The 24,077-nt window shown below is 41.0% G+C and overlaps 3 protein-coding genes across 5 annotated transcripts; 2 read left to right on the forward strand and 1 right to left on the reverse strand.

Annotated features, from left to right (window-relative positions):
* The first annotated feature begins 3,159 nt into the window (after positions 1 to 3,159).
* On the forward strand, positions 3,160 to 6,847 carry OR52D1 (olfactory receptor family 52 subfamily D member 1). Of its 2 annotated transcripts, XM_070272176.1 has the most exons (2): positions 3,160 to 4,533; positions 6,825 to 6,847. In XM_070272176.1, the coding sequence occupies exons 1-2, from the start codon at positions 3,621 to 3,623 to the stop codon at positions 6,845 to 6,847; spliced, it is 936 nt and encodes a 311-aa protein (XP_070128277.1). In that variant the 5' UTR covers positions 3,160 to 3,620. The 2 variants fall into 2 exon arrangements, with proteins under 2 accessions (XP_070128277.1, NP_001378330.1); NM_001391401.1 differs by lacking the exon at positions 6,825 to 6,847 and having other exon boundaries at positions 3,621 to 4,577.
* A 5,699-nt stretch (positions 6,848 to 12,546) lies between these two features.
* OR52D1F (olfactory receptor family 52 subfamily D member 1F) lies at positions 12,547 to 20,576 on the forward strand. 2 transcript variants are annotated; one of them, XM_001499081.4, is made up of 2 exons: positions 12,547 to 13,475; positions 19,356 to 20,576. In XM_001499081.4, the coding sequence occupies exons 1-2, from the start codon at positions 12,547 to 12,549 to the stop codon at positions 19,408 to 19,410; spliced, it is 984 nt and encodes a 327-aa protein (XP_001499131.3). In that variant the 3' UTR covers positions 19,411 to 20,576. The 2 variants fall into 2 exon arrangements, with proteins under 2 accessions (XP_001499131.3, NP_001378331.1); NM_001391402.1 differs by lacking the exon at positions 19,356 to 20,576 and having other exon boundaries at positions 12,547 to 13,503.
* A 162-nt stretch (positions 20,577 to 20,738) lies between these two features.
* LOC100147283 (ubiquilin-1) lies at positions 20,739 to 22,669 on the reverse strand. The gene has a single exon (XM_005612088.4). It carries the CDS (start codon positions 22,617 to 22,619, stop codon positions 20,913 to 20,915), a length of 1,707 nt encoding a protein of 568 aa, XP_005612145.1. The 5' UTR covers positions 22,620 to 22,669; the 3' UTR covers positions 20,739 to 20,912.
* Between the last annotated feature and the right edge of the window lie 1,408 nt (positions 22,670 to 24,077).

The following is a 24,077-nucleotide window of genomic DNA, read 5'->3' on the forward strand; positions in this document are numbered from 1 at the left end:
AACATTTTAACACTTGGAGCCTATTTATTAAAAAATAATATTTCCAATTTGTATACATATTTTCATTGCTAACAGTGAATAAAGAGCGACCATGACAACATTCTTAAGCATAAAAATTAATATGTAGGAAAATGGACCAACTTTAAGGAAACAAAGTAATGATGTTAAATTTATGGTAGTTAAGGAGACCTTGTTCATATATGTTTAAATGGGTAATGGGGGAAGAAGATTTCCAGGATATTTAGATTCCATAGGATATGCTTAAAAGACTGATGTGGCAGTTTTATTTTAAAATGTCAATATTCACAATATTCTGAACATTATATCCTTTTCTACTATTTAAATATTAAATGACGATTTTTACATGTCAACTTAACAGTTTTGAAGGGGTATATAGTTTCTCAAAATTGAGAAAGTACTCAGACAAAAATTTTGAAGACCACTGGTTCATATTCGTATGAGAGGAGATATGTGTGGGCAAGGGAAAAGAATGCAGTGCTCTGAAGGCTTCAGTGGAAGAAAACCTTGGTGCAAAGGCTTGAAGGATGGCTAATGTCAAAGGATTTGAGAAGATCTGGCTAGAAGACTGACTTTCACTCCCAGGGCTTGCTTTGTGGACATGAAACCTGGGCAGTGGCATAAGGTCCATGCTCAGAAGGGTTCTGTGTTCGATTCAGTGTTTTGCTGCCATGTTCTTGAAATTCTTAATAATTTATTTTTGCACTTTTGTTTGTAATATGAAGGCTATGGGACAATGGAGCAAGCAAACGTCCACAGCCATTTCTTGCCGCTCTATTTGTATATAGCATTAGTGATGCCCTATGCACACAGAAGAACATGGGCTCACGATGTATAGAATTTCAGTGAGATACACAGAATTCAGGAGGAAAGTAAGAGAAAACAAAAAGAAGAGAAATAAAAATTACTAGATTTTATTTTCTCTTTCCTTGAAAATTCCCTATGGAAAATTTCCTTTCCTCATGTCTTTCTCTCTTTTCCAATTCCCCCTTATTCTTTCCTTAATAAGCACTATGAATTGTAACCCTAGAGCAATCCCCCTGGGTCTTCATACCTGAGTGTCACAGAGAGTCAATAAATAACCTCCCTTACCACGTCCCTTGACCAGAGGAGGCTGCAACCCAGAACTAAGCTGAAGACACTCACTGAGCTCACACAGTGAGGACGGATCAGACATTTCAACCCAGATTACACATTCAGACCCCATTATCCTCCAATCACCGATACAACCTGCACAAAAACACGGCTGTCATGTCCCTAAACAAAACATTTCATTCAAATATACATCACCTGCACTAGCCGTTGCTCCGTCACTCTCCTGCACAATTTCACACTCACATATGACTCCTGTTACAGAGCTCCAATCTCAGCATGCCCAATTTGTGAATGCATGTCACTGATACAGGTAAGTTCTTGAAATTGGATTCCCCAAAAATATATGTTCAAAAAAAAAATAAGACTTTATTATTGAAGTCTCAGTCTCAGAGGGAGACCTCAAATACTTAGCCATCATAGTGACCCAGACACAAGACTGAGTGGGACAAATATGGGAGGAGGCTCTCATTCCACCCAGAGTGGTGCTCCAGCTCAATGTCTTTTTCCCATTGTTTTCCCTGGAAAACAACCTTACTTCTACCTAATCGTTCTGGTACTCATATCCACAGATGCTTCCAGAGTAGCAGCTCCCTTACAATAACCATTTGAAATCTTCCTTTGTGGGCAAAAATAGGCTGGGAAAAGAGAGAAAGAGAAAATGATAATGGCTCCAACTCTCCACTCTCTCCTACCCAAGCTTCTTTCCTCCAGTGGCTGGGGCCATCAGTGAAAGACTCCAGGCAAGTAAGAGAGGCTCTCCACTGTCATCTGTCTCTTTGGGATCCAAATGTGTAAAGTGATTGCAGCATTAGATACTGATATTAGAGTGCCTTGTAAGAAAAATATGGGAATTCAAGTATTGGCCATAAACTGGACAGTTAAATGAAGTAAAAACTTTGAATTAGGAGAACTGAGACCTAATTTCAGTTCTGACAGTAACGTGCTTTGTGAACTGGATTAAATCAGTTCACTTCTCTGAACTTGGACTTCCCTTTGGTAAGACAGAAGTGAAAATGATTATTATGCTCTGTACCACTCCAATATGCAGCTATGGGCAAAGAGCTTGTAAAAATGGCAAGGGCATTACTTTAGTGTCCAAAATGTTTAATTTTATAGACTTTACTCCTTCTCAACCACAATAACTGTGAGATAAGTAACTCAGTTGTTGTTATTTTCAATTTATAAATGAAGAAATTGAATCTCAAAAAGTTTGTGAGACTTATCCAATGCTAACTAGTGAATAGGTAGAAAAGTTGAGACTAGGATTCCAGCGTCATTGTTCTTTGTAAATCAACACTGCTCAGGAAAGGGAAAATATTTTCTCAAGGCCATCCAACACTCTTGTGACAGAATCAGGACTAAAGTTTGGGATTCTAGGCATCCTACAAAGGACTCTTTTAGGTACACGATGTAAGTGATGGAGGATGTATATAATACTGGCTCTCTACAGCAAAAAAGAATTTACTCTTCCAGAATGTCTGCAGAAGGAGAACTCCAAGACACTCCACTCACTCCTACAATCTGCCTCTGTCAGCACTTGGCATTCTTATTTGGGCCATCACATCCAGTCATTATACTAGTGAGAATGCAGGACTTCGAACTGACATTGCCATAGTTAGGAGTGTTGTCTTCCCAGCCAGCGTGTCTGATAAATCTCTTGCTTTCTTCTATTGCACACAGATGTGTTCTAAAATCACTGTAGATAATCAATCATGAGACATTTGAGCATATTCAGGTTGCCTAACCTCTTTATAGGCACTTCTGGTGACATATAAAAATAAGCCATTTGGTGTATATCTGGGAAGATATGTTACAAACTCAGATTAAGTAAATAAAAAATATAGCATTAAGAAGTCTTTTGTATGCTATGAAGAGTTATCAGAATTGAGTCTTTTAGTGAATATTGATCGAAATTTTTAGGTACAGACACAGTCATCTTGTGTGGTGGTTGCAATTGTGTAAAATGTAGTCACAGCTCAATAGGATTTTGCAAAGTAGTAGAAGGATGAAAAATATAAAGAGGACCAAGAAATAGAGGAGAAAGTCCTCTGGGAGGTAAAGACACTTGCCCTGATGTTTAAAAATTAAAGAGGTAGAAAATGAAGAAAAAAGGCTTCTTGGGCAAGTGGAATAGCATATACTAAAAAAGACTCAAGAAATTTCCCCAGATTTGTGGACAAAAGACAAGTGAAAGATGTGCAGGATGTGGGGAGAGATAAGTCTAGAAGGATAAGAAAGGCAAATGCTTAATGTTTTAGCTTGGAGTTTGGAACATAGAATTCAAAATATGAACTTTGACTACACAAAATGGCAAGGGGAAAATGGATGACAGGTGATGGAATCTTTTAAGATGCAAGAACAAGTTGATAGCAATAAATATTTTTATCAGTCTGAAAAAGATTATTTCATAGGAAAGTTATCCATTTACGTGAGTGAAGCAAATACCTGCTATTACAGGACTGGTGCACCATCACACCTGGGATAGAGCCCTTTGTTTTCCAAGCAGAATGTCAGCTTCCAACATCAGTGACAACAGCCTCCCAGCCACTCTCTTCCTGACAGGGATCCCAGGGCTGGAGTGGGCCCACACCTGGATTGCCATCCCCTTTTGTGCCATGTATCTGGTAGCACTGGCTGGGAATGCCTCCCTCATCCTGGTCATCTTGACAGATGGTGCTCTTCATGCACCCATGTACCTCTTCCTTTGCCTTCTTTCACTCACCGACCTGGCTCTCAGCTCCACCACTGTGCCCAAAATGCTGGCCATTTTGTGGCTGCAGGCTGGTGAGATTTCCTTTGGGGGATGCCTGGCCCAGATGTTTTGTGTCCATTCTATCTATGCTCTGGAGTCTTCAGTTCTTCTTGCCATGGCCTTTGATAGATATGTGGCTATTTGCAACCCAATGAGATACACGATGATTCTCAATCATAGCATCATAGGCAGAATTGGCCTTGTGGGGATATTCCGTAGTGTGGCCGTTGTCTCCCCCTTCATCTTCTTGCTGAGGCGACTGCCCTACTGTCAGCACCGTGTCATGGCACACACATACTGTGAGCATATGGGCATTGCTCGACTGGCCTGTGCCAATATCACTGTCAATATTGTCTATGGGTTGACTGTGGCCCTGCTGGCCATGGGTCTGGATTCAATTCTCATAGCTATCTCCTATGGTTTTATCCTTCGTGCTGTCTTTCATCTTCCATCCCACGATGCCCAGCACAAGGCTTTGAGTACTTGTGGCTCCCACCTCGGGGTCATCCTGGTCTTCTACATTCCTGCCTTCTTCTCCTTCCTCACCCACCGCTTTGGCCAACACCGAGTCCCCAAGCCTGTGCACATCTTTCTGGCTAATCTCTATGTGCTGGTGCCTCCTGTGCTCAACCCCATCATCTATGGAGCTAGGACCAAAGAGATTCGGAGTCGACTTCTAAGACTACTTCACCTAGAGAAAGTCTCATTATGAGCTCTGAGCAGCAGCTGGAGATGAGAAAGAGAGATAAACGGGCAGGATAATTGTCTAGGTCAATTTATAGAGATGAAAGCCTATGACATGAGAGGGACGGAATGAGATGAGAGGAAGGACTGGAACAAAGAGGAATGGTCAGATAAATTGGATATGTTAAGAATAATGTTAAATATGCTCCTTGAGCAATTCTGAATTGCCCAGTACAGAGCAACATTCTTTCCTTCATCTCAGAAGGGGCTATAACTTGCCAAAAAGCAAGGCAATCCTGTTTTGGGATATACGCTACATCTCATGGTGAATGGTAGAATATCCCCATATTCAACTGGGATGTTAAGTTAAAAATATACAAATCAAAAACAGAACATCTGGAGTGAATTTGAATCCAAACTCCACAACTCTGGGCAGTGGTTAAGAGCACAAGAAGTAAAATCAGATTGCCTGGGTTTGATAGCTGCCTCTTCCACATACTAGTTTTGTGTTTTGAGTATGTTGCTAAATCCTTCTATGCCTATGTCAGTGAACTGTAAAATGGGGTTAATAGTAATATCTAACTCAAGGTTTTGATGAGATTTAAGTAAATTATTGAGTGTATGTAAAAAATCATAGAACAGTACCTGAAATGTAATGTGATCAATAATTGTGTAAGATGTAAAATTGTGTAACTTCTCCAAATATTATTATTTCAGTTTTACAACTTATCTAAGACTTATTTTGCATTATCTCACCTCACATAATTATTATAATTATATAACTACTTTGTGAAAGCATGACAGTGCTTGGGGGATAATCAGGACTCAATAAAACCACATTTCCTCCCATGGCTCTCCACTCCCCCACTTTTGAGTTTCATTTCCTTTTAGCCATAAATTGATCCCTCATTAAGGATTTAGAGAAGTCTGTTCAGAGTCCAAGGGCCTTTCTCTCAACAGTCCCTTGTCCAGTGTTGACTTCGCTTACTAAGTGCATTCTTTAGTTTACCCTATTCAGGATTTGTTGAGTTTCTTGGATGTATAAATTAATGTTTTCCTCAATTTTGGAGAGTTTTGGCCTTGATTTCTTCAACTATTCTTTCTTCCTCCCTCCTCTCCTTCTGAGATTTCCATATATGTGTATGGATATTCTCGATTATGTCTCACAGTTTTCTGAGGATCTATTCCTTTTCCTTCATTCTTTTTTGTTTTTCAGTTACTCAGACTGGATAATCTCAATTGTCCAATTTTCAAGTTTGCTATTTCTGTCTTTTGTCTTGTCAAATATTCTGCTGAGCATTTTCAGCGAATTTTTCATTTCAGTTATTATACTTTGAACTCCAGAATTTATAAAAAGAATTTCTATCTCTTTACTGATATTCGCAGTCTCATAGTTTCCTTTAGTTCTTTGAGCGTATTTAAAATAGGTAGCTTAAAGTTTGGATTTAGTAAGTCCAGTGTTGGGGCTTCTTCAGAGACAGTTTCTATTGGTATTTTTCCTCCCTGTGTATTGGCCATACTTTTTTGTTTCTTTTTATGTCCTGAATGTTTTGTTAAAAACTAGACATTATAGATAACATAACGTGGCAACTCTGGAAATCAGATTCTTCTTTCTCCCCAGGGTTTACTTGTATTTTTATTTGTTCTTGTCATTGTTGTTGTTATTTTAGTGATTTTCTGAATTAATTTTGTAACATCAATTCTTCTTCATTTGTAGTCACTGAAGTCTCCGCTTACATAGCTTAGTAGTGTGTTAATAACTGGAAAGAGATTTCCTCACCTGCCTGGAAAGCACAGTCTTTCTGGCTTTGATCAGAGCTCCATAGGAATGTTGGGGCACTTCAACACTCAGACACTCAGTTCACAACTCTACTTTAGCTTTCACTTCCTGCCTGTGCAGAGCCTCCAGGTGAGCCTGGAGTGAGAGCTTAGGGCTTTCTCAGATCTTTTCTGGGCATACCTACAGCCCTAAGCCTGTGCAGACTCCTGGGGATGCACCAGGATCTCTCTATGTCCCCAGGGATATGGCAAAACTGTTCAAAGCCCTTATAAATATCTCATTCTTCAACTATTCCTAAGTTTTAGCTTTTAGGTTTGTTTATTGTTGGTTTGCCCCAACTGTTATCCACTATCTCAGGTGGCTGCAAAGTTAACTGATGGTCTGCAGTTGCTTTTTATAATCATCCACAGGGAATAGACTGCACTGGGAGAGCTCTGGATCAGATCAAACATAGACAGCTTTGCAAGTGATGTCTTCAAGGGAACCACTGGACAGGTCAAAGAATGAAAATTTTCTGAAAAAGAGATTTTGAAAGAGTTCCAGCCCCAATCTGCTCCCTCTGGATGCCATGGGGCTACTGGTTTTCACTGTGAAAGGAGGTTGTTATTTTCTAAGGTTACTGCGGGGCTGGAGAGTGGGGGATGGGATTAGGGTAAATTAAAATGACACAAAGCCATTGATCTCATAAAAATTCAGCCATTTTCTTGAATAAAAGCTCCCTGGATTGAAGCAAGCCTTTGTTTCATACCCAGAGCATTTGGTCAGTGTTCGGATGTTCTGAATATAAATATATTGTAAAATAGGCAGAGCAGTGGGAGTGGTTTTGCCTCTTTCATCCCTGATCTAAAGTTCAATAAGGCAAAGTTCTTAAAGGGGAGTTTCATGAGAGAAAGATAAAGAAACATTTAAATACTAAAGACTGCTGTTTTCGTCTCTTTAACTTAAGGGCACTTCCCAGTTGTAATTGAATACGCTGTTAACTGGAAAGAAAAGTACCTCCAAATAGCTGAAGCTTTCATTTAGTATTTGTAAATATAATTGAAATGTGTTTAATGACTACCATATTTTTCCAAGTTCACTCGATGACTCGATAACAACATCATATTGTGCTGTGTGTGTGTGTTTGGATTTAAAAAATGATGTGCATTAGAAAAAGTATGCATAATTCAATTAAAAATTATTGTTATCAAATTATGAAATATTTTTAAAATTACATTCAATCCTGATATTATTTAATCTTATAAAATGTTTCCTGTTTTATAGAGCTGTATAATTTTGTCTTACATTAAATAATAAAATTTTATTGTGAGGTCTAACAAAATGAATAGATTTATTTCTGATTTTTATTCATGTATTATATTTACTCAAACCCAAAATGCCGTGCAAGTTATAATATATGCATGTATACATATGAATCAAAGGATTACTGTGTTAATTGTTAAACTGTTGCCTCTCGGCTTCAGAACCACCCTTCTGTGCTCTGCTTGGTGATGTCTTGGCTGGGACTACATTTTTCCTCTGCCAGCTGGCTGCCTGTTAAGCTCCGCCAATAGGAGGCATTGGAGGCCAACTGGAAAGCTGGAGGAGGACGAGATTTCCTTTTCCTATTCACATTCTGTTCCTCTCAGTGCCATCCAAGCACCTGTTTTTTCCCTTGGCAATACAGATGATTCTAACAGAAACAAGAAACAGTTCCAAGTGGCACTTTTTCTTTGTCCCTGACTTTGGACCCACCTCATCATGTCCAATTGATGTACCAGCACCACCTTACTGGAATCCCTCCTCAGAGGTTTGGCCCCAGCTCTGTGGGTGTCCTCCTTTGAGTTTCAGATAACCAGAACCTCCTCTTTTAGGACCATTGCTTATTTCAGCAGTTAGTCTCAATTATGGTGTGAATCTTACATTGCAGAAACAAAATTCCCTCTACTCCCAACTGAGTTATCTATGTAAACAATGCTTCTGAGAACTTAATTTTATAAAAATAAAATTAAGAATAATGAATGTGAACTCTATCTCGTTTAATCAATATTGACTTGTGAATGCATTAAGTAATTTGAAAGAAAATAAAAGCTTCATCAATCTGATTAAGGAACACGTTTACCCCCCAAAAAATTAGGCTTATGTTCATAATTTATAAAATTTAAAGATTTTCATATTGCTTTTATCAATGTCATTATAATAATTGTAATAATAAAAGATTTAACATTAGGAGCTTATTGTTAGAGTAAATAAAATAATTCTATTTTGCATAAATATCATTATTACAAGTATGAAAGACTATCATAATGAGATATTCAAGGAAAAAGTAAATTTGTGGGAAAATGGACTGACTTCATGGAGACAAAGCAATAATATTAAACTTCTGACAGTTAAGAAAGCTTGTTCTTATATATTTTAAATGGATTATGGTGAGTTGGAAATTTCTAGGGCATAAAAATTCCATAGAATACATTTTAAATTGTTATACAGCAGTTTTATTTGTGTGTTAATACTCATAATATATTGGACATTATATCCTTTTCTGCTATTTAAACTTTTAATGATAATTTTTAGATGTCAATTTAAAGTTTTTGAAGGGGAATAGGGTGTTTTAAAAACTATTTTAGGAAATGCCCACATAAAAATTTTGAAGACCACTTTTTCCAATTAATTTCAGAGAAGAGAAGTGTTTTACAAGGGAAGAGAGTACAGCACTCTGCAGTCATGGAGGAGAAATTATTTCTAGAAGAGTCTTTGATGAAAGGAATCATTAGTGCAAGGACTTGATGGATGGCTGATGTCAAGGGATGTGAGGCATCTAGAGTACTGATGTCACTCCCAACTCATACAAACTGTGCAGTTGAACAGTGTGCATGCTCAGAGGGCTTGTGCTTTTCTTAACACTCTGCTGTCATCATCATGAAATCATTCATAATTTTATTTGTGAACTTGCATTTTGAAGTGAATTCTCATGGTACAACGATGTATGCACAGGTCCACCACCATTACTTGCTGCCTCATTCACATAAATCTTTCACCACATCCATGAACACAGAATTCTGGTGGACTCACAGTGAGTGAGAGTTCAAGGAGACACACACAAATAAGGAGAAGGTACACAAGGAAAGAGGAGAGAAAGTAAGGGATAAGAAGGGAGAATGAAATATACCACACTAGCTGTTTAATTTCCACTTTCCTTGAGAAGCCACACAGGAAACTTTCCTGCCTTATTTCTTCTCCATTTTGTCAACCCCTCTTTCTATTTCTCCCTCTCAAAATGTGCACCACAGATCAAAGCCCCAGAGAATTGTTTTTCACACCTGAGCATCACAGAGAGAGTCAATAAGTAATCTCGCTTACCAAGCCATTTGACCAGAGGAGGCTGGAACACAGAGCTGAGCTGAAGACATTCAGTGAGCCCAGAAAACAGAGGAAAGAACAGGCATTTCAACCCAGAGTACACATTCACTCCCCTCTGCTCTCTCATACCTCACCCACTTGAACCTTCACAGAAATACAGCTTTCACCTCCATAAACGACACATTACATTCAGATATACACACCTCCTGCACAAGCTGTCGCTTCACCACACTCTCTTCACACAGCCTCACACTCACGTACACCCTTTCATAGAGCTGCAACCTTAGCATGCTTCACCTGCAAATGCATGTCTACCACCCAGGTAAGTTCTTGAAATCAGATTTCCCAATGACTGTGTTCAATGAAAGAACACAGAGTTAAATTATTGAGGTCTAGGTCAGAGAAGGGGACCTCAAAAGACAAGAACCTAGGACAATTTTGGGAGGATGACCCTACTGTGAACCAGAGTGGCACTGCTGCTCAATATCCCTATCTCATTGTTTCTCAGGAGAAGAAAAAAGAACACTCTGCTGTGTTTCTGGTCCTCACATCCACAAATGGTCACAGAGTAGTAGCTTATAATAACCATTTGAAATCTTCCTCAGGGAGCAAGGATAGGCTGGAAAAAGAAGAGAAAGGAAGATGGTAGTGATTCCAGCTCTCTGCCCTCCATTAGGCAAGTTTCTCTCCCTTAGTGTCAAAGGCCTGTGTCAAGGCTGAACCCAAGGCCAGTTGGTGCCAGCAGTGAAAGTCTCCATGCAAATAAGAGGGGCTCTCTAATTCCCTTTACCTCCTTGGACTTCATATAATGAATAAATTTATTGCAACATTATGAATTGATATTAGAGAAAATATATCACTTGAAAGAGAGAAGAATTCAGATATTGGCCATATTCATGGATATTTGAGTGAAGTTAAAACCTGAAACTGAATCAAGACACATAAAAACTAATTTCAGTTCTGCAATTAATGTGCTTTGTGACCTGGATTATGTAAGTTCACTTCTCTGGACCTTGTCTTCCCATTGGTTAAGAGTATAAATGATCATGATACTCTATTTTCTCCAGAAATCTGTGTGGAAATAAAGAGCTTAAAAAAAAAAAAATAAGAAGGGGATTATTTTGAGTTACCAAATTTTTAATGTCACGCATATTATTTTTTGCTCAACCATAAAATCTTGTGAAGTCTTGTGAAGTCTTTAGTAGGCCAAGTGATGCCATTCCCAATACAGAGATGAAAAAACTAAGGCATGAAAACATTATGGGACTTTTCCAATGCCATGTAACGATCAGGTAGAAAAGGAGAGAATGACTACAGAGTCATTGCTCTTTCCAAATTAAGACTGCTTGAAGAGTGAGAGATTTGTTCAAAGTCCCACATCAATCTTGTTATAGAATCAGGGTAGAATTTAAGTTTCTTGGAATCCTACAAAGGTTTTCTTTAAGCACACAATATGTTACCAAGAGAGACAGTATATGTAAATACTAGCTAGGCTTCTATAGTGAAAACAGAACCCTTTCCAGGATATCTTCATTATTAGCAAACCCAGGACACTCTCCTTTCTCCCTCAATCTGTCTCCATCAGCCTTTACCATTCTGATCTGTCCATTTCTTCCAGACACTACGGTGGTAGGCACGCAGGACTTTGAGCTGACTTTACCATAGTAGGGAATGCTATCTCTCAATCTAGCATGTCTGATGTATCCCTTGCTTTCTTTTACTATACCTTCATGAAGCTCAAATAACTGTAGATATTCAATCATGAGATATCTAAGCATATTGCGGGTGCCTACACTCTTTCTAGGCATTTCAGATGAGTTATATAAAGAAGCTCTTTGGTGTATATCTGGGAAGATACATTACAAACACAGAATATAAAAAGAAACATTCTTATATCATTAAGTCAAAAAATCAGTGGCATGTTACCAAGATTTATCAGAATTTATTCGTTAGCAAACATTGATCAAAATATGTAGGCACAAGGACTGGCCCTGTGACATAGTGGTTAAGTTTGACGCACTGTGCTTCAGTGGCCCAGGTTCAGTTCCCAGGTGTGGACCTACAGTACTCATCAACTCATCAGCAGCTATGCTGTGGCAGCAACAGATGTTAGCTCAGGGAGAATCTTCCTCAAACAAAAAGAGGAAGATTGACAACAGATGCCAGCTCGGGGTGAATCTTCCACACCAAAAAAAAAAAAAAAAAAAGATCTACGCACAGACACTCATTACCAGTGTAAAGGTTATAATTGCATAAAGAGATAGTATCAGCCCAATGGGATTTTGCAAAGTAGTGGAAGAATAAAAAATAAATAAAAATAAAAGATCACTGAGGACCAGATTACAAAGGGAAGGTTTCTGGGAAGCAGGGACACTTTCACTGAAGCTTAAAATATAGAGAAGGGGAAAATAAAGAAAGAAGACCTCCTAGGCATGTGAAACAGCATGAATGAAATGAGGCAGGCAATATTCCTATATGTCAGTGGACTGAAAGTTAATAAATAATGTTCAAGATGTGGTGGGACACGTGTCTTGAAGGGCCAGATTTGACAGATACTTAATACTTATATAAGCATTAATACTTAATTATTATAATATACTTATAAGCTTAATACTTAATACTTAACTTGGTGCTTGGAATGTAGGACTCAAATCATGACTGATAAATATAGGAATTAGCAGAAGGGGAAAAAAAGCAGATTATGTGCTAGAGTCTTTTAAGATTCTTGAAGAAGTTAATAACAACAAATATTTTTCTCAGTCTAAAAAAGATTACTTGACAACAAGGTCATCATTTTACGTGAGTGAACAGAATACCTGATGGTACAGGACTGGTGCACCATCACACCTTGGATACAATCTTTTGTTTTCCAAGCAGAATGTCAGCTTCCAACATCAGTGACAACAACCTCCCAGCCACTCTCTTCCTGACAGGGATCCCAGGGCTGGAGTGGGCCCACACCTGGATTGCCATCCCCTTTTGTGCCATGTACCTGGTAGCACTGGCTGGGAATGTCACTCTCATCTTTATCATTATGACAGACAGGGTGCTTCATGCCCCGATGTACATCTTCCTTTGCCTTCTCTCACTCACCGACCTGGCTCTCAGCTCCACCACTGTGCCCAAAACGCTGGCCATTTTGTGGCTGCAGGCTGGTGAGATTTCCTTTGGTGGATGCCTGGCCCAGATGTTTTGCATCCATTCTATCTATGCCCTGGAGTCTTCGATTCTTCTTGCCATGGCTTTTGATCGATATGTGGCTATCTGCCATCCGCTGAGTTACACAACAATTCTCAATCATAGCATCATAGGCCGAATTGGCCTTGTGGGGATATTCCGTAGTGTGGCCGTTGTCTCCCCCTTCATCTTCTTGCTGAGGCGACTGCCCTACTGTCAGCACCGTGTCATGGCACACACATACTGTGAGCATATGGGCATTGCTCGACTGGCCTGTGCCAATATCACTGTCAATATTGTCTATGGGCTGACTGTGGCCCTGCTGGCTGTGGGTCTGGATTCGATTCTCATAGCTATCTCCTATGGTTTTATCCTTCGTGCTGTCTTTCATCTTCCATCCCACGATGCCCAGCACAAGGCTTTGAGTACTTGTGGCTCCCACCTCGGGGTCATCCTGGTCTTCTACATTCCTGCCTTCTTCTCCTTCCTCACCCACCGCTTTGGCCAACACCGAGTCCCCAAGCCTGTGCACATCTTTCTGGCTAATCTCTATGTGCTGGTGCCTCCTGTGCTCAACCCCATCATCTATGGGGCTAGGACCAAAGAGATTCGGAGTCGACTTCTAAGACTACTTCACCTAGAGAAAGTCTCATTATGAGCTCTGAGCAGAGGTTGGGGATGAGAAAAACAAATAGGTATGGTAACAGTCTTTATGCATTTACATGATATGAAGACCTATGATAGGAGAGGAAGGTGTTTACATTGGGCAGAAGCACTAGAAGGAAAAGGAAAGGCCAGCTGTACTGGAAATATCAACAATTACTTTGAAATACCTTATTTCTGAGGCTCCTTGAGCGACTGAATAGTTGAGAAAGTTAATATTTTTAATTTTATCTCAGAAGTATCTGATTTACTAAAGAACAAGTCATTTCCTATTCTTGAAAGGAGTCTGGGTTTCATGGTGGGGATATTTCATGAGTCCAAGTAGGAAAGAGAAAAAAATTTAAAGTAAATTGAATCTGAGTTCCAATACTTTGGGTGGTATTTAAAAGCACAAATTCTAAAGTCAGAATACCTCGGTTTGAATCCTGGTTCCTCTACTTACTAACTTTTGTGGCCTTGAGCATGGTGCTAAATGTTTCTATGCCTCAGTTTGGCCAATTGTTAAATGGATGATAATGATAATATCTAACTCTTAATGTTGTGGTGAGGAATAAATAAATTAATGAATGTAGAAAACATAAGATGGTGCCTAACGTGTAAAGTGCTGATTAAATAAATATAAGATGAAAACGTTATATAGTCTCTCTAAATATTGTCAACCAAGTTATAACTTATTTAAGACTAATTTATATTATATTACTTCACAGAGTTATTGTGATAAGTATATTAAATAACAACTCTAAAATATTTAGACAGTACTTGGGATATGAATAGTGCTCATTAAAACTGTATTTTCTCCACTTCTCTGGCCCTCCATTTTGAGGTCCCTTTTCTTTTAGACATAAAATTATCCCTTACGAAGGATCAGGGGGGTCTGATCACAATCTAAGTGCCTTTGTAAATTGCCCTTCATCGCCTTAGTAACCTCAGTTCTAAAATACACACAATTATAGGAAAAAGTATCACAGAGTCCATGGAGTAAACAAGAGGAGAAGTGCCAGTTCTGACCATGGAACACTCCATGTCTAGCTACAGAGGTAAGTTCACACGCAGGGAGCCATCGTGGGCTGGGGTCAGTCATGTCTGTAGCCTCAGAAGGACTCATGGAAGAAAGACCCAAGGGGTAAAGCAGAGACTGGAAGAAAAGGAAGGACAGGACCAGTGTCTACGAAGGAGCCAGCAAAGAGGATTGCTGAAAGAGCTTGAGGAAGCAGAGTAAGATTAAATCCCTGGGGGTCCTCAAAAGCCAAACCAAGATCTGAAGAAATGTGTGGCTCTTGCAGGTTTTGTGAATCAATTTCTATTGAAACAGTGATGGATCAATCTCAATCAGTTTTTTAACAGCTTTATTGAGGTGTAATTGATATACAAAACACCATACATGTTTAGTGTATACAATTTGATGAGTTTCGACACACGCATTCTCCTGTGCTACTATCACCACAATCAAGGTATTAAATATATCCATCACCTCCAAAAATTTCCGTGTCTCCTTTTGTGTGTGTATGTATGTTAAGAATCTTCAATCAGTTTTAACTCAAGACTGTGGTAAAGTGAGGTTAGTGATTAATAGGAGAAAGCAGGATTCCTCAACATGGTACTTCCCTGATCACCACAACCCAGGATTTAGCATCATGCATTACTAAGTGCACACGTAAAAGGAATTCAACTTTTGAGGATAGACAGATGTCATCAATCATTGGACATACATGAATGATTTAACCTGCTCTGTGAACACAGCCCTACTGGAGCTTTAAGCAACTTTTCTGCTGGACCACATTGAGAAGTGCATCCCATTTTTGCATATGAATCAGTGCAATTCTCAAATTGCAGAGAAGAGTTTACACTTAGAATTACCTTGGAATCCTGCCTTATTGGTATACTTATTTCTTTTTGCCCTGGGTCTAGCTCTTTCAATTTGTGCTGACGGAGACCCTTTGAGTTGGATTTTAAGTGATTCAGCCCTGGTGAGGCCCTGAGGAGTAACCCTGCCAAGTTCTCCCTGATGTCATAGCTCATCTCCAGGACCAGAGTTCAACCCACCCATCACTCCTAAGTGTCTGTCTATCTCTCTTACAAAACACGCACACACACACACTCACCTTCTAGCATATGCAGGATTAAAAAAGAAAAATGAATCCTTCCTTCTGAGCGCTGAGCAAACTGCCTACTACCTCTCTCTGCCTCCCATGTTATTGTAATATGCTAATGACACTTCTCAGCATCAGGGACACATTCAATTTGTGCTAATCATAAGTTAATTTATAGATAATTTCTTTATTGTGATTTGAATTATTCTCTGAGCTTTTTCTTTCTAAATGAGATTCTAAACTCCTCAAGTGTTGGAAACCTAATTGGTCCCTTCCTCTGCGCCAGAGCAGGACAGGACACACTTGCTGCATACTCCTTTCATGGGAACTGATTGATTCTGGCTGTAGAGCAGCACAAAGCTAAGAGCACAAACTCTGGAATCAAAGAGCTTGGGTTCCTCTGTCTCAGTCAATCACAGACTGTGTGGCCTTGGGAAAATGACAGACTTTCTCGGTACCTACTTTCTCACCTGTAAAATTCAATATTATCTGTTTTAGTCTGTAATAGGATCAATGTAGCTGCTGCGTAGAGAACAAAGCAGAAGGAGCAGGGGCAAGGATGACAGCAGAGGCACTATTTAGAACACTATTGCAATTACAGCGATTTGACAGAATGGTAACCATGGAGATAGTAAAAGATGGTCAGATTCTCAGAATATTTTCAAGGTAGCACCAACAGGACTGCAATCAAGAAAGAGAGAAAAGTCGAGGATAACACGAAAGGTTTTGGTAAAAAAAAAAACTGGAACAAGACAAGGGAGACTGGGGGAAGATCATGAGTTTATTTTTGAACACTTTGAGTTTATGATATCGTAAAGATATTCAATAGGAAAGGTCTCAACGGTTGGGCCATGTAGCAGTATGGAATTCAAGGGAGGAGTCTGGACTGGAAATATGAATTTGGAACTCAACAGAATAGATGTGGTCTTTCAAACAATGACACTAGATGAAAACACCAAGGACCTGAGAGAAAATAGACAGACAAGGACCTCAAGGTTCAGAGATCAGGAAGGTAAGGAGGAACCAGCAGAGAAAACTGAGAGGGAAAAATATTTGAGATAAGAGTTAATCCAAAAATGTCCTGGAAGATAACAAATAGTGTCTCAAGGAAGAGGGAGTGATAAACTGTATCAAATACAGGAATCAGTCAACTATCACTGACAGACAAGTAAGATGATGACTGAGGAAAGACCATAGGATTCAGCAATGCAGACATCTTGGATTATCCTGACAAGATCATTTTCAAACTTTGGAGTAATATGGACAAAAGCCTAATTGTAGCAAGTCTAAGAGAATAAGAAAAAAGAAGTTGGTGTGGATGAGTGTGGACAACTTTTTTGAGTAATTGCTTTTGCTATAAAGGTGAGCAGTAAACGAGAAACTTTTATTACTTATACTCTCAGGTAAAGTTTTTCATTTCCTACTTTGTGATCTGACTATATTAGGAGTAAGCCTGGAACATAGTAGGAGTTAATTTTTGCATAAGTTAGTGAATGGATGAATAGATATCACCAACATGGAACCATAAATGCATGCTTCTTGTGAGAATCCCAACCTGCAAGAAAGTGTAGGAACAAAAGTGAAGACGCTTTGTCTTTTAAAGCAGTAAATGTAAAGGGACCTGGTAGTGTAATGATTTTAGAAGCAGAAAAACATATACAAAGAAACTGAAAGTGGGAGTGGGTGTTAGTTCAACCCTTTTGCAACTGTGTCCTGCTCCTGAAATGCATCTTTGTGGGTTCTATGCTCATTCCTCTAGGATTCTAATTTCATTTGATCAAAAAATCCAAAGCAGATTCACAGTGTTCACCTGCTATGACCTTCACAATATTCCTGGAAGAAAGTGAAGTTCCGTAACCCAGAAAGTTAGTATGAGACACAGGGCCAGGATTCAGGACTGTGAACACCCACAGCAATACTTAAAATGTACCTGCCTGTGGATTAGATTTACAGGATCATAGAGCTATAAGGGACTTAACGTACCGGTAAGGAAATATAGGTTCATAAGTGGCAAAGTGATGTGTCCAATATTAGATATATTCAAGTCCTATAGTTTGCATTCCAGTGCTCCCCAGTTCCACCCACAAATATATCAACCAACCACCATTGCTTTTACACTATCCTCATCTTCTGTCTCAAACTGGTGTATCCAACCAAATTTTTCCTTTTGTTGTATATTTCAATGGGTTGCAGATAGCTACCTATTGATCAAAGGCCATGGTAAAAAGAATTGTGGACTCCAGAGCACGGATAGAATGGACACAAACCATCAGGGCCAGGCATCCACCAAAGGAAATCTCTCCAGCACAGAGCCACAAAATGGCCAGTGGAGCTGAGAGCCAGGTTGGTGAATGAAAGAAGACAAAGGGTATATGAATAACATTGCTCATCAACATGACCTGGATGAGGATGGCATTCCCAGCTGTCTCACCAGGTACGTGGCACAAAGAGGATGGTAATCCAGATGTAGGTAACCTCCAACCCCAGGATTATATCAAGATGACAGTTTAAGGGAGACTCTCATCAGTGATGTCGGAGGCTGTCAGGATCCCCTTTAGATATCAGCAGGCACTGAGCAAAGAAGGACATGTATGTCAAAAGGAGGTCCCACACTCTGAGCGGATGTTTAAGCCTTTCCATCACCTTGTGAATGGATGTCTGTGTACTGACTATATGTCTGTGATTGAAATTAAGTAAGGGTTTGTAACATACATCCACCACTGACAGACTTCCAATAAATAATTGCTGTTGAGTAGAGATAATTTATCTCTGCACTTCTAACTCTTATAATGCCTGACTGAAAATTTATGAACAGGGCTATCAAAGTTTATTTTCTACAGTATTATAATCGCGGGGCAGTGTAATATCCTCCACGTGATCTGTTGTAACTCTAGTTTATAAGTCTATTATATGTCTCAGTGGCCATATTTTTCATTGTGTATTGTTCTGTGACTTGATGCATGTGTATGCAAACATTGTGGGATTCAGCCCACCCATTCTACCCAGGATGCTTCCTCTTTCCCTAAACCTTTAAGCCCCCTCCAACACTGGTATTACAGAAAGGAATTATTTTAGCAGAGATCCCTCCAATATTCTTTTCTAATTTTGGCTTTTCCAGAAACATCTCACCTGCCTAAAGAGATAATCTTGGCTGCAGGGACCACGCAGCTGCTAACACCTTGGCACAGGATCTAGCTGTGGCCTATACTCTGGATTGACGCCCTGTGAGTACAGCACAGAGCAGTTCTTCCCCACAGTTTCCCACTGCTGAACAAAGTCCAAGATTACAATACTATAGAAAGATGGAGGATTCTGCAGCCTTGGCAGCAAGCTCCACTTCTTAAAATTCTGTTTTGGCTCTTTTATCACTATGAAGCTAGAATGCAATAGTTCCTAGAGGAGGAGGGTGATTTGTAGAATCTAGTAGGTTGCTATCAGACTAGAGGTAGCAACATCAGCCCCCAGGAAGGCTATTAACATTATTGCTTAGATCTCCCTCCTCACTCAGGAGTCTGGCTTGCTTGATGGAAGAGGGGAAGCATACTTCTAGGATCCCAGGATACTGCCCTGCCCATCGCCATCACGTCACCCCGGCAACTCTAACTCTTCCCTGAGACCAAACATGCATCGCTGATCTCAGAAATTCAGACCAACATCCTGCTGCTACAGGGAAATGAAGAGAAAACTGTGCACCAAACTCATTGCTGGGAAGTGAGGTCCTCGAAGTGTTTTATCCACAGTCCCTGACCTCCACAACCTTCAGGTCTCTAAGTTCGTGTTGCATCACAACACAATTAAGTCACAGTAACTAGATCAGAGATGTCCATCCTCCCTGGCCCCCAGGAAGCAGGAGATTCAGCTGTTTCTCATCTCAGGCTCAATTGATGCCTGGGGCTTGCTCTGAATTTTTAGTCCCTCGTTTCCTCCAAAGTTATTCTCCCGATATGCTCCCTCTTCTCTGTTTCATCAGCTTTTATCCTGCCACATGGTTACATATAGCCACTGGTCCTCTGGAGCATGCTTCCTCTGCCTACACTATGTGTCACCTCAATGATAGGTCAGAGTTTTAGAGAAGAGAATAGATATATTGGGAAGGTATTGATGACTTGCACTAAAACATAAGGACCACAGAATTCAGAGTAGGAATAGGGGCAAGGGGAAAGATGCTGAGCTATATTTGGAAATGCAGATCCAAAGGTTCTTCTGGGACACCCAAAGGGAAGGCTAGCAGGCTGTGGAAAGTACAAACAGACTCAAGGATTTAGGAACCATGAGCAGAGAAGAGCCACAGCCAAGGAAATGGCTAAACTCTTTAAAGGATATATAAAGAATTGATGTAACATAATCTCAGGAAGCACCATTCTCTAAGAAAATGAAAAAGAAAATAGATTAAATGAAGCATCTTAAAGAAAGAAGGGTCAGTATATCAAACACTGTAGAAAAATTTGGGAAGATGAGGAATGAGAAACAGTTGGAGAAAGCTTCTATACCATACTGGGGGCGAGTCTTTGACTGCAAAGGATGGTGAAACATGGTCACTGAAAGAAGAGGTACTTGCAAGAATTTCAGAGACAGAAGGAAAGATATAGTTCAGTAGCCAGTAAGATAGCACAGTCAAGTATTTTGCAGCAAAAAGGGAAGAAGCCTGAATAGTAAGAGAAGATGGAGCTTCAGAAGTAGTAGGAGTTGACCTCCTGAGAACACAATCCTGATAAAAGCAGTTCTCAAAATAAGACTAGCTGAGAGGGAAGTCAAACATCTTTCCTCAATATCAAGAGACTGGATCTAAAGGCAGAAATAAAGTCAAAGAGTGAGTGGCTTCCAGAGCCCATAGTCATGGCTTCCCAGGACAGCAAAGGCCAGGATTCCTTTAGAGTCACTCTGGAGTTCATCTAGAGGTAATTTATGGTGATGATGGTAATGTTGGCAGGGAACTGGGGTACTAATTGAGCAGGAGTAAAGATGCTGAAAAAACTAAGGATTTTCTCACCTGTTGTTCAAATTTGGAAAATACTCTGAGATTAGGGGTATGAGAAGAGGTGACGCCCAGACCCAAGACCATATAATATGATCAATCCCTCCCCCAAACAACATTTTCTTTGCCCACCTACCCACAAATTGACGTCACACACGAGATCCAAGCAATCTTTTTAATGTAGAACAAGCGTGGGAGGTGAGGGAGAGGCTGTGCAAGTGTGCACATGATCTGATTAGGAGGAATTCCCAAAATAAGCTACTTCCCCTCCCCTTCCCTTCCCTTTCCTTTTCCTCCCCCTCCATGGGGTGGTGCATAGTGGGCATCACCTGGAGGGACCTAGGCCTCTGGTTCCCCCAGCAGCCTCTCAATGGCAGCGTGGATGTCTCCGCCTGTGGCTATGAGGGCCTGCAAATTGGCATCATGATTAACAAAACCCATGGCCTTCAGATGCTCCAGTTCTTGCTGGTAGTGGCCTTCAGTGAGGGGGGATGAGGGTGAGAGTTGACTAGACTGGGAGCAGGCATTGGCCAGTGCATGGAGGAGCTGAAGAACGACCAAGGTGGGTTGCACTGGGTCTGCTTTATGACTCTGTCCTCCACCCCTAGTTTCAGGGGCTCCTCTAGCCCTATGTGGTCTACCTGGGCCCCATAAACAAGGTACCAGCCCAGGCACCTCCCTGGACAATATCTGCAGGCCTTTTTCTATCTGTATCAATGCCTGCAGTGCTCGTGGGTTGGTGAGGATGGGAAGTACTGGCATATGATGTTGCAGGGGGCTGCCAGTTGCCAGCAGGTGTATCAGAGCTGGATTCTGCTGCAGAAAATGCAAGGCTCTACACAAGGGTGAAGGTCGCAGCTGACTGGTTAGAGCAGCTTTCCCTAAGGGCTGCTGGCTATCCTGGGAGGGAAGATCCTGGCCTGAGCACAAGTCCGACATACCAGGCCTGCATCCTGAATTGGCCTGATTTGAGGCCATGGTGCTACCCTGGGAAACTACTCTTGCACTGACCTCCTGTGTCAATGGCCTGGCTATTGCAGAGGCTGTGGTGATGGCGGTGGTGTCATTACTGCTGTGAGCATTGGCATCCCCTTTGCAAGGCTCTGAACCTAGGTTGTGGCATTTGGAGGCGACCAGTGGAGCTAGAGTGGAGAGCATGGGCTGCTGGATATCAGAGCAGACCTGATGCATGTCATTGTTACCACCTGGCACTGCCTTCACGGCCTCCAGTCCCCGTTTGTCTGCCTGCAGGAGCACCTGTTGCTGGGCTGGGTTCTGCAAGTTTTCGAGAGCCTTAAGAGCTGGCTTGGATTTCTGTACTGGCCTTGAGGCTTCAGGAACATGGCTGGTATTGGGTGGTTTCTCACTTGCCAGGCCTTGAAACACAGGGTCTTCCAAGAACTGTGCTGCAGACTCAGGTGCAGCCATCAGGAATTGAGCCAGCTGGCCAAGGAAGTCAGGTAGATCAGGTGAGCTCCGGACGAGCCGGACCAGCCTGGCTAGCATCCAGGCACTCTCTGAGGTGGAGGGTTCAGAACGATGGGTGCAGTGGCCTGTGGGGCCTGGCAGAGTTCCAGGACTGGGCAGAGTTCTTTTCAGCTGGCTCCTCACCACCAAGTGGACTGTAGTGCCATCAAAGATGCCGCGCTGGCTTAGTGTGTCTTGATCCTGGAGGATTTTTCCGGTGAAGATGAGCACCAATCTGTCAGCACCACAGTGAAGGCGTTTAGAGATCTGTTTCTTAAAGTGAAGGATGCTGCTATTTTTTGCCAGCATAAATTCCTGGCAGTCTTGTGGGGTCTTGACAGACACTCTGATGATGTGTGATGATGGCTCCCGACCAGACACCAACTGACTGTCTCCTCCTTCTTCCCTAGCCTGTGCCATATTTCCTCCAGAAAAGAATACAAGGCCACCTGAGGACCTGTCGAAGCCTAGATGTGAGCACACCTGGGCGCAGGGACCAATAGGTGTCCAGTGATGTCCTCTCCCCACGTCCTGCAGAGGCCACCTCCCAGGAGAGCCCTGCAGGGACCTGGGTCCCATAGGGGTGTCAGTTGCCCTTCTTCAGGGCCAGCCTTAGGGGATATGATGTCAGTGATGAGGTCACAGTTGAGAGGTAGACCTGAATGGGGGAAGGGCAGGGGTCTCTACCACCTGTCTGAGGTTGGCTCTCTTTATGATTTGATTTAAATAGCAATGGAAAAAAAATTAAATGCTCTTGTCTAGAAACATGTTTTGCACCAGCCTATTTTACTGTTGAAAATCACCCAACTTGAGTTTGAGAAATAAATATAGCTCAGCAGAAAAGGCACTGGTCAAAGACCTAGCTTAGGAAGTACTGACTCTAGTCATCTATTTTTCACTAAATTGCCGTATACCAACCATGCCCAGTCAAAGCCTCAAGTTCCTATTTCTACATGAACAGAATGAAGGTATGTATAATTAGTGCATGCAGCCTCGCTGGGATCTTGTAGGCAGCTTGCATCTCTGAGGCTCACCAAGCTGAATAACCCGTCTACACAATTCTAAAAAAGACAGCATCTTGTTCCCCAAGATCTTGTAAAGAAAGTTGTTTCAGAGAGACAAACTAGGATCTCAACTTTCGGAGAATCAGAGCTAAGACAAGACATGAGAATGTAACAGTTTGACTTACATCTTGAGGACAATAATTAGTTTTAAGATATATTTGAAGAGAAGAATTGTCACTTGGGAGGGGACATTTTTCAGCTGTAAAAGCAGAAAATAATGACTCTCAAAGGCATTATTTTGACCACTCTGGGAAGGTGGGGCCCTAGGGTAAAGTCTATCTAACCCCCGCAGCAATTATATTTTTTTACTGTGAAGATGGATACAGCAGGCTGTTTTAGGCCTTTGCCGCTATAAAGTTAACTTTTTTTTTCTGACGCTAGAATTTTCAAGGACTGCAAAGTTGAGATTTGGCTGCCTAGAATGCCGCCTCCAGTAGATTCTACTAGATCAGGGCAACAAGAACCTCTAGAGCCCTTTAGAACTACATTGTTTGTGATATATCGATCTGGGTTCCTAAACTTTGATTAGTTTGCATCATCTTCCTTGTCCAACCAGTATCTAGAACTTGATCAGTTGTAATTTTTTAGTTTAAAATACTTTCTCAGTCCCCCAAAATTTCACAGGGTGAGTCTCACGGCTGCCTGGCAACCAGCAAACTACTGGGCCTCTCCTGGTTGTGCCTAGACCTCAGAACAACTTCTACCATATGAATATTACTAGCAAAACCAATTCTTTTTTGAGATTCCCTTTGGGTTGTCCTCAGCAGAAAGATATGCAAATTAATATTTCTGGCTTTTCCTTAGCTAATACATGAATGTGTAGCACAGGTTGAAGAACATTCCAGGCAACAACTGTCTAGAACCACTTCTGCATATCTCAGGATTCCAAGGATTTTTTTCCCCTTCATTTCCTCCCCTACAGCCTCTATCGTCAGTGCCTGAATGTCTCCTTCCTGACTACCAACTGATGGCC

This window comes from Equus caballus, chromosome 7 (genome assembly GCF_041296265.1).
Source record: "Equus caballus isolate H_3958 breed thoroughbred chromosome 7, TB-T2T, whole genome shotgun sequence".
In the NCBI taxonomy this organism is placed as follows: domain Eukaryota; kingdom Metazoa; phylum Chordata; class Mammalia; order Perissodactyla; family Equidae; genus Equus; species Equus caballus.

What these genes read in the sequence shown, in the direction of transcription:
- OR52D1 (NM_001391401.1), top strand. Translation starts at nt 3,621, where the DNA reads ATGTCAGCTTCCAACATCAGTGACAACAGCCTCCCAGCCACTCTCTTC.
- OR52D1F (XM_001499081.4), top strand. Translation starts at nt 12,547, where the DNA reads ATGTCAGCTTCCAACATCAGTGACAACAACCTCCCAGCCACTCTCTTC. An exon ending in CGGAGTCGACTTCTAAGACT is followed by an intron (nt 13,476 to 19,355) that starts ACTTCACCTAGA and finishes GACCTCCACAAC; the next exon opens with CTTCAGGTCTCTAAGTTCGT.
- LOC100147283 (XM_005612088.4), bottom strand. Translation starts at nt 22,619, where the DNA reads ATGGGACCCAGGTCCCTGCAGGGCTCTCCTGGGAGGTGGCCTCTGCAG.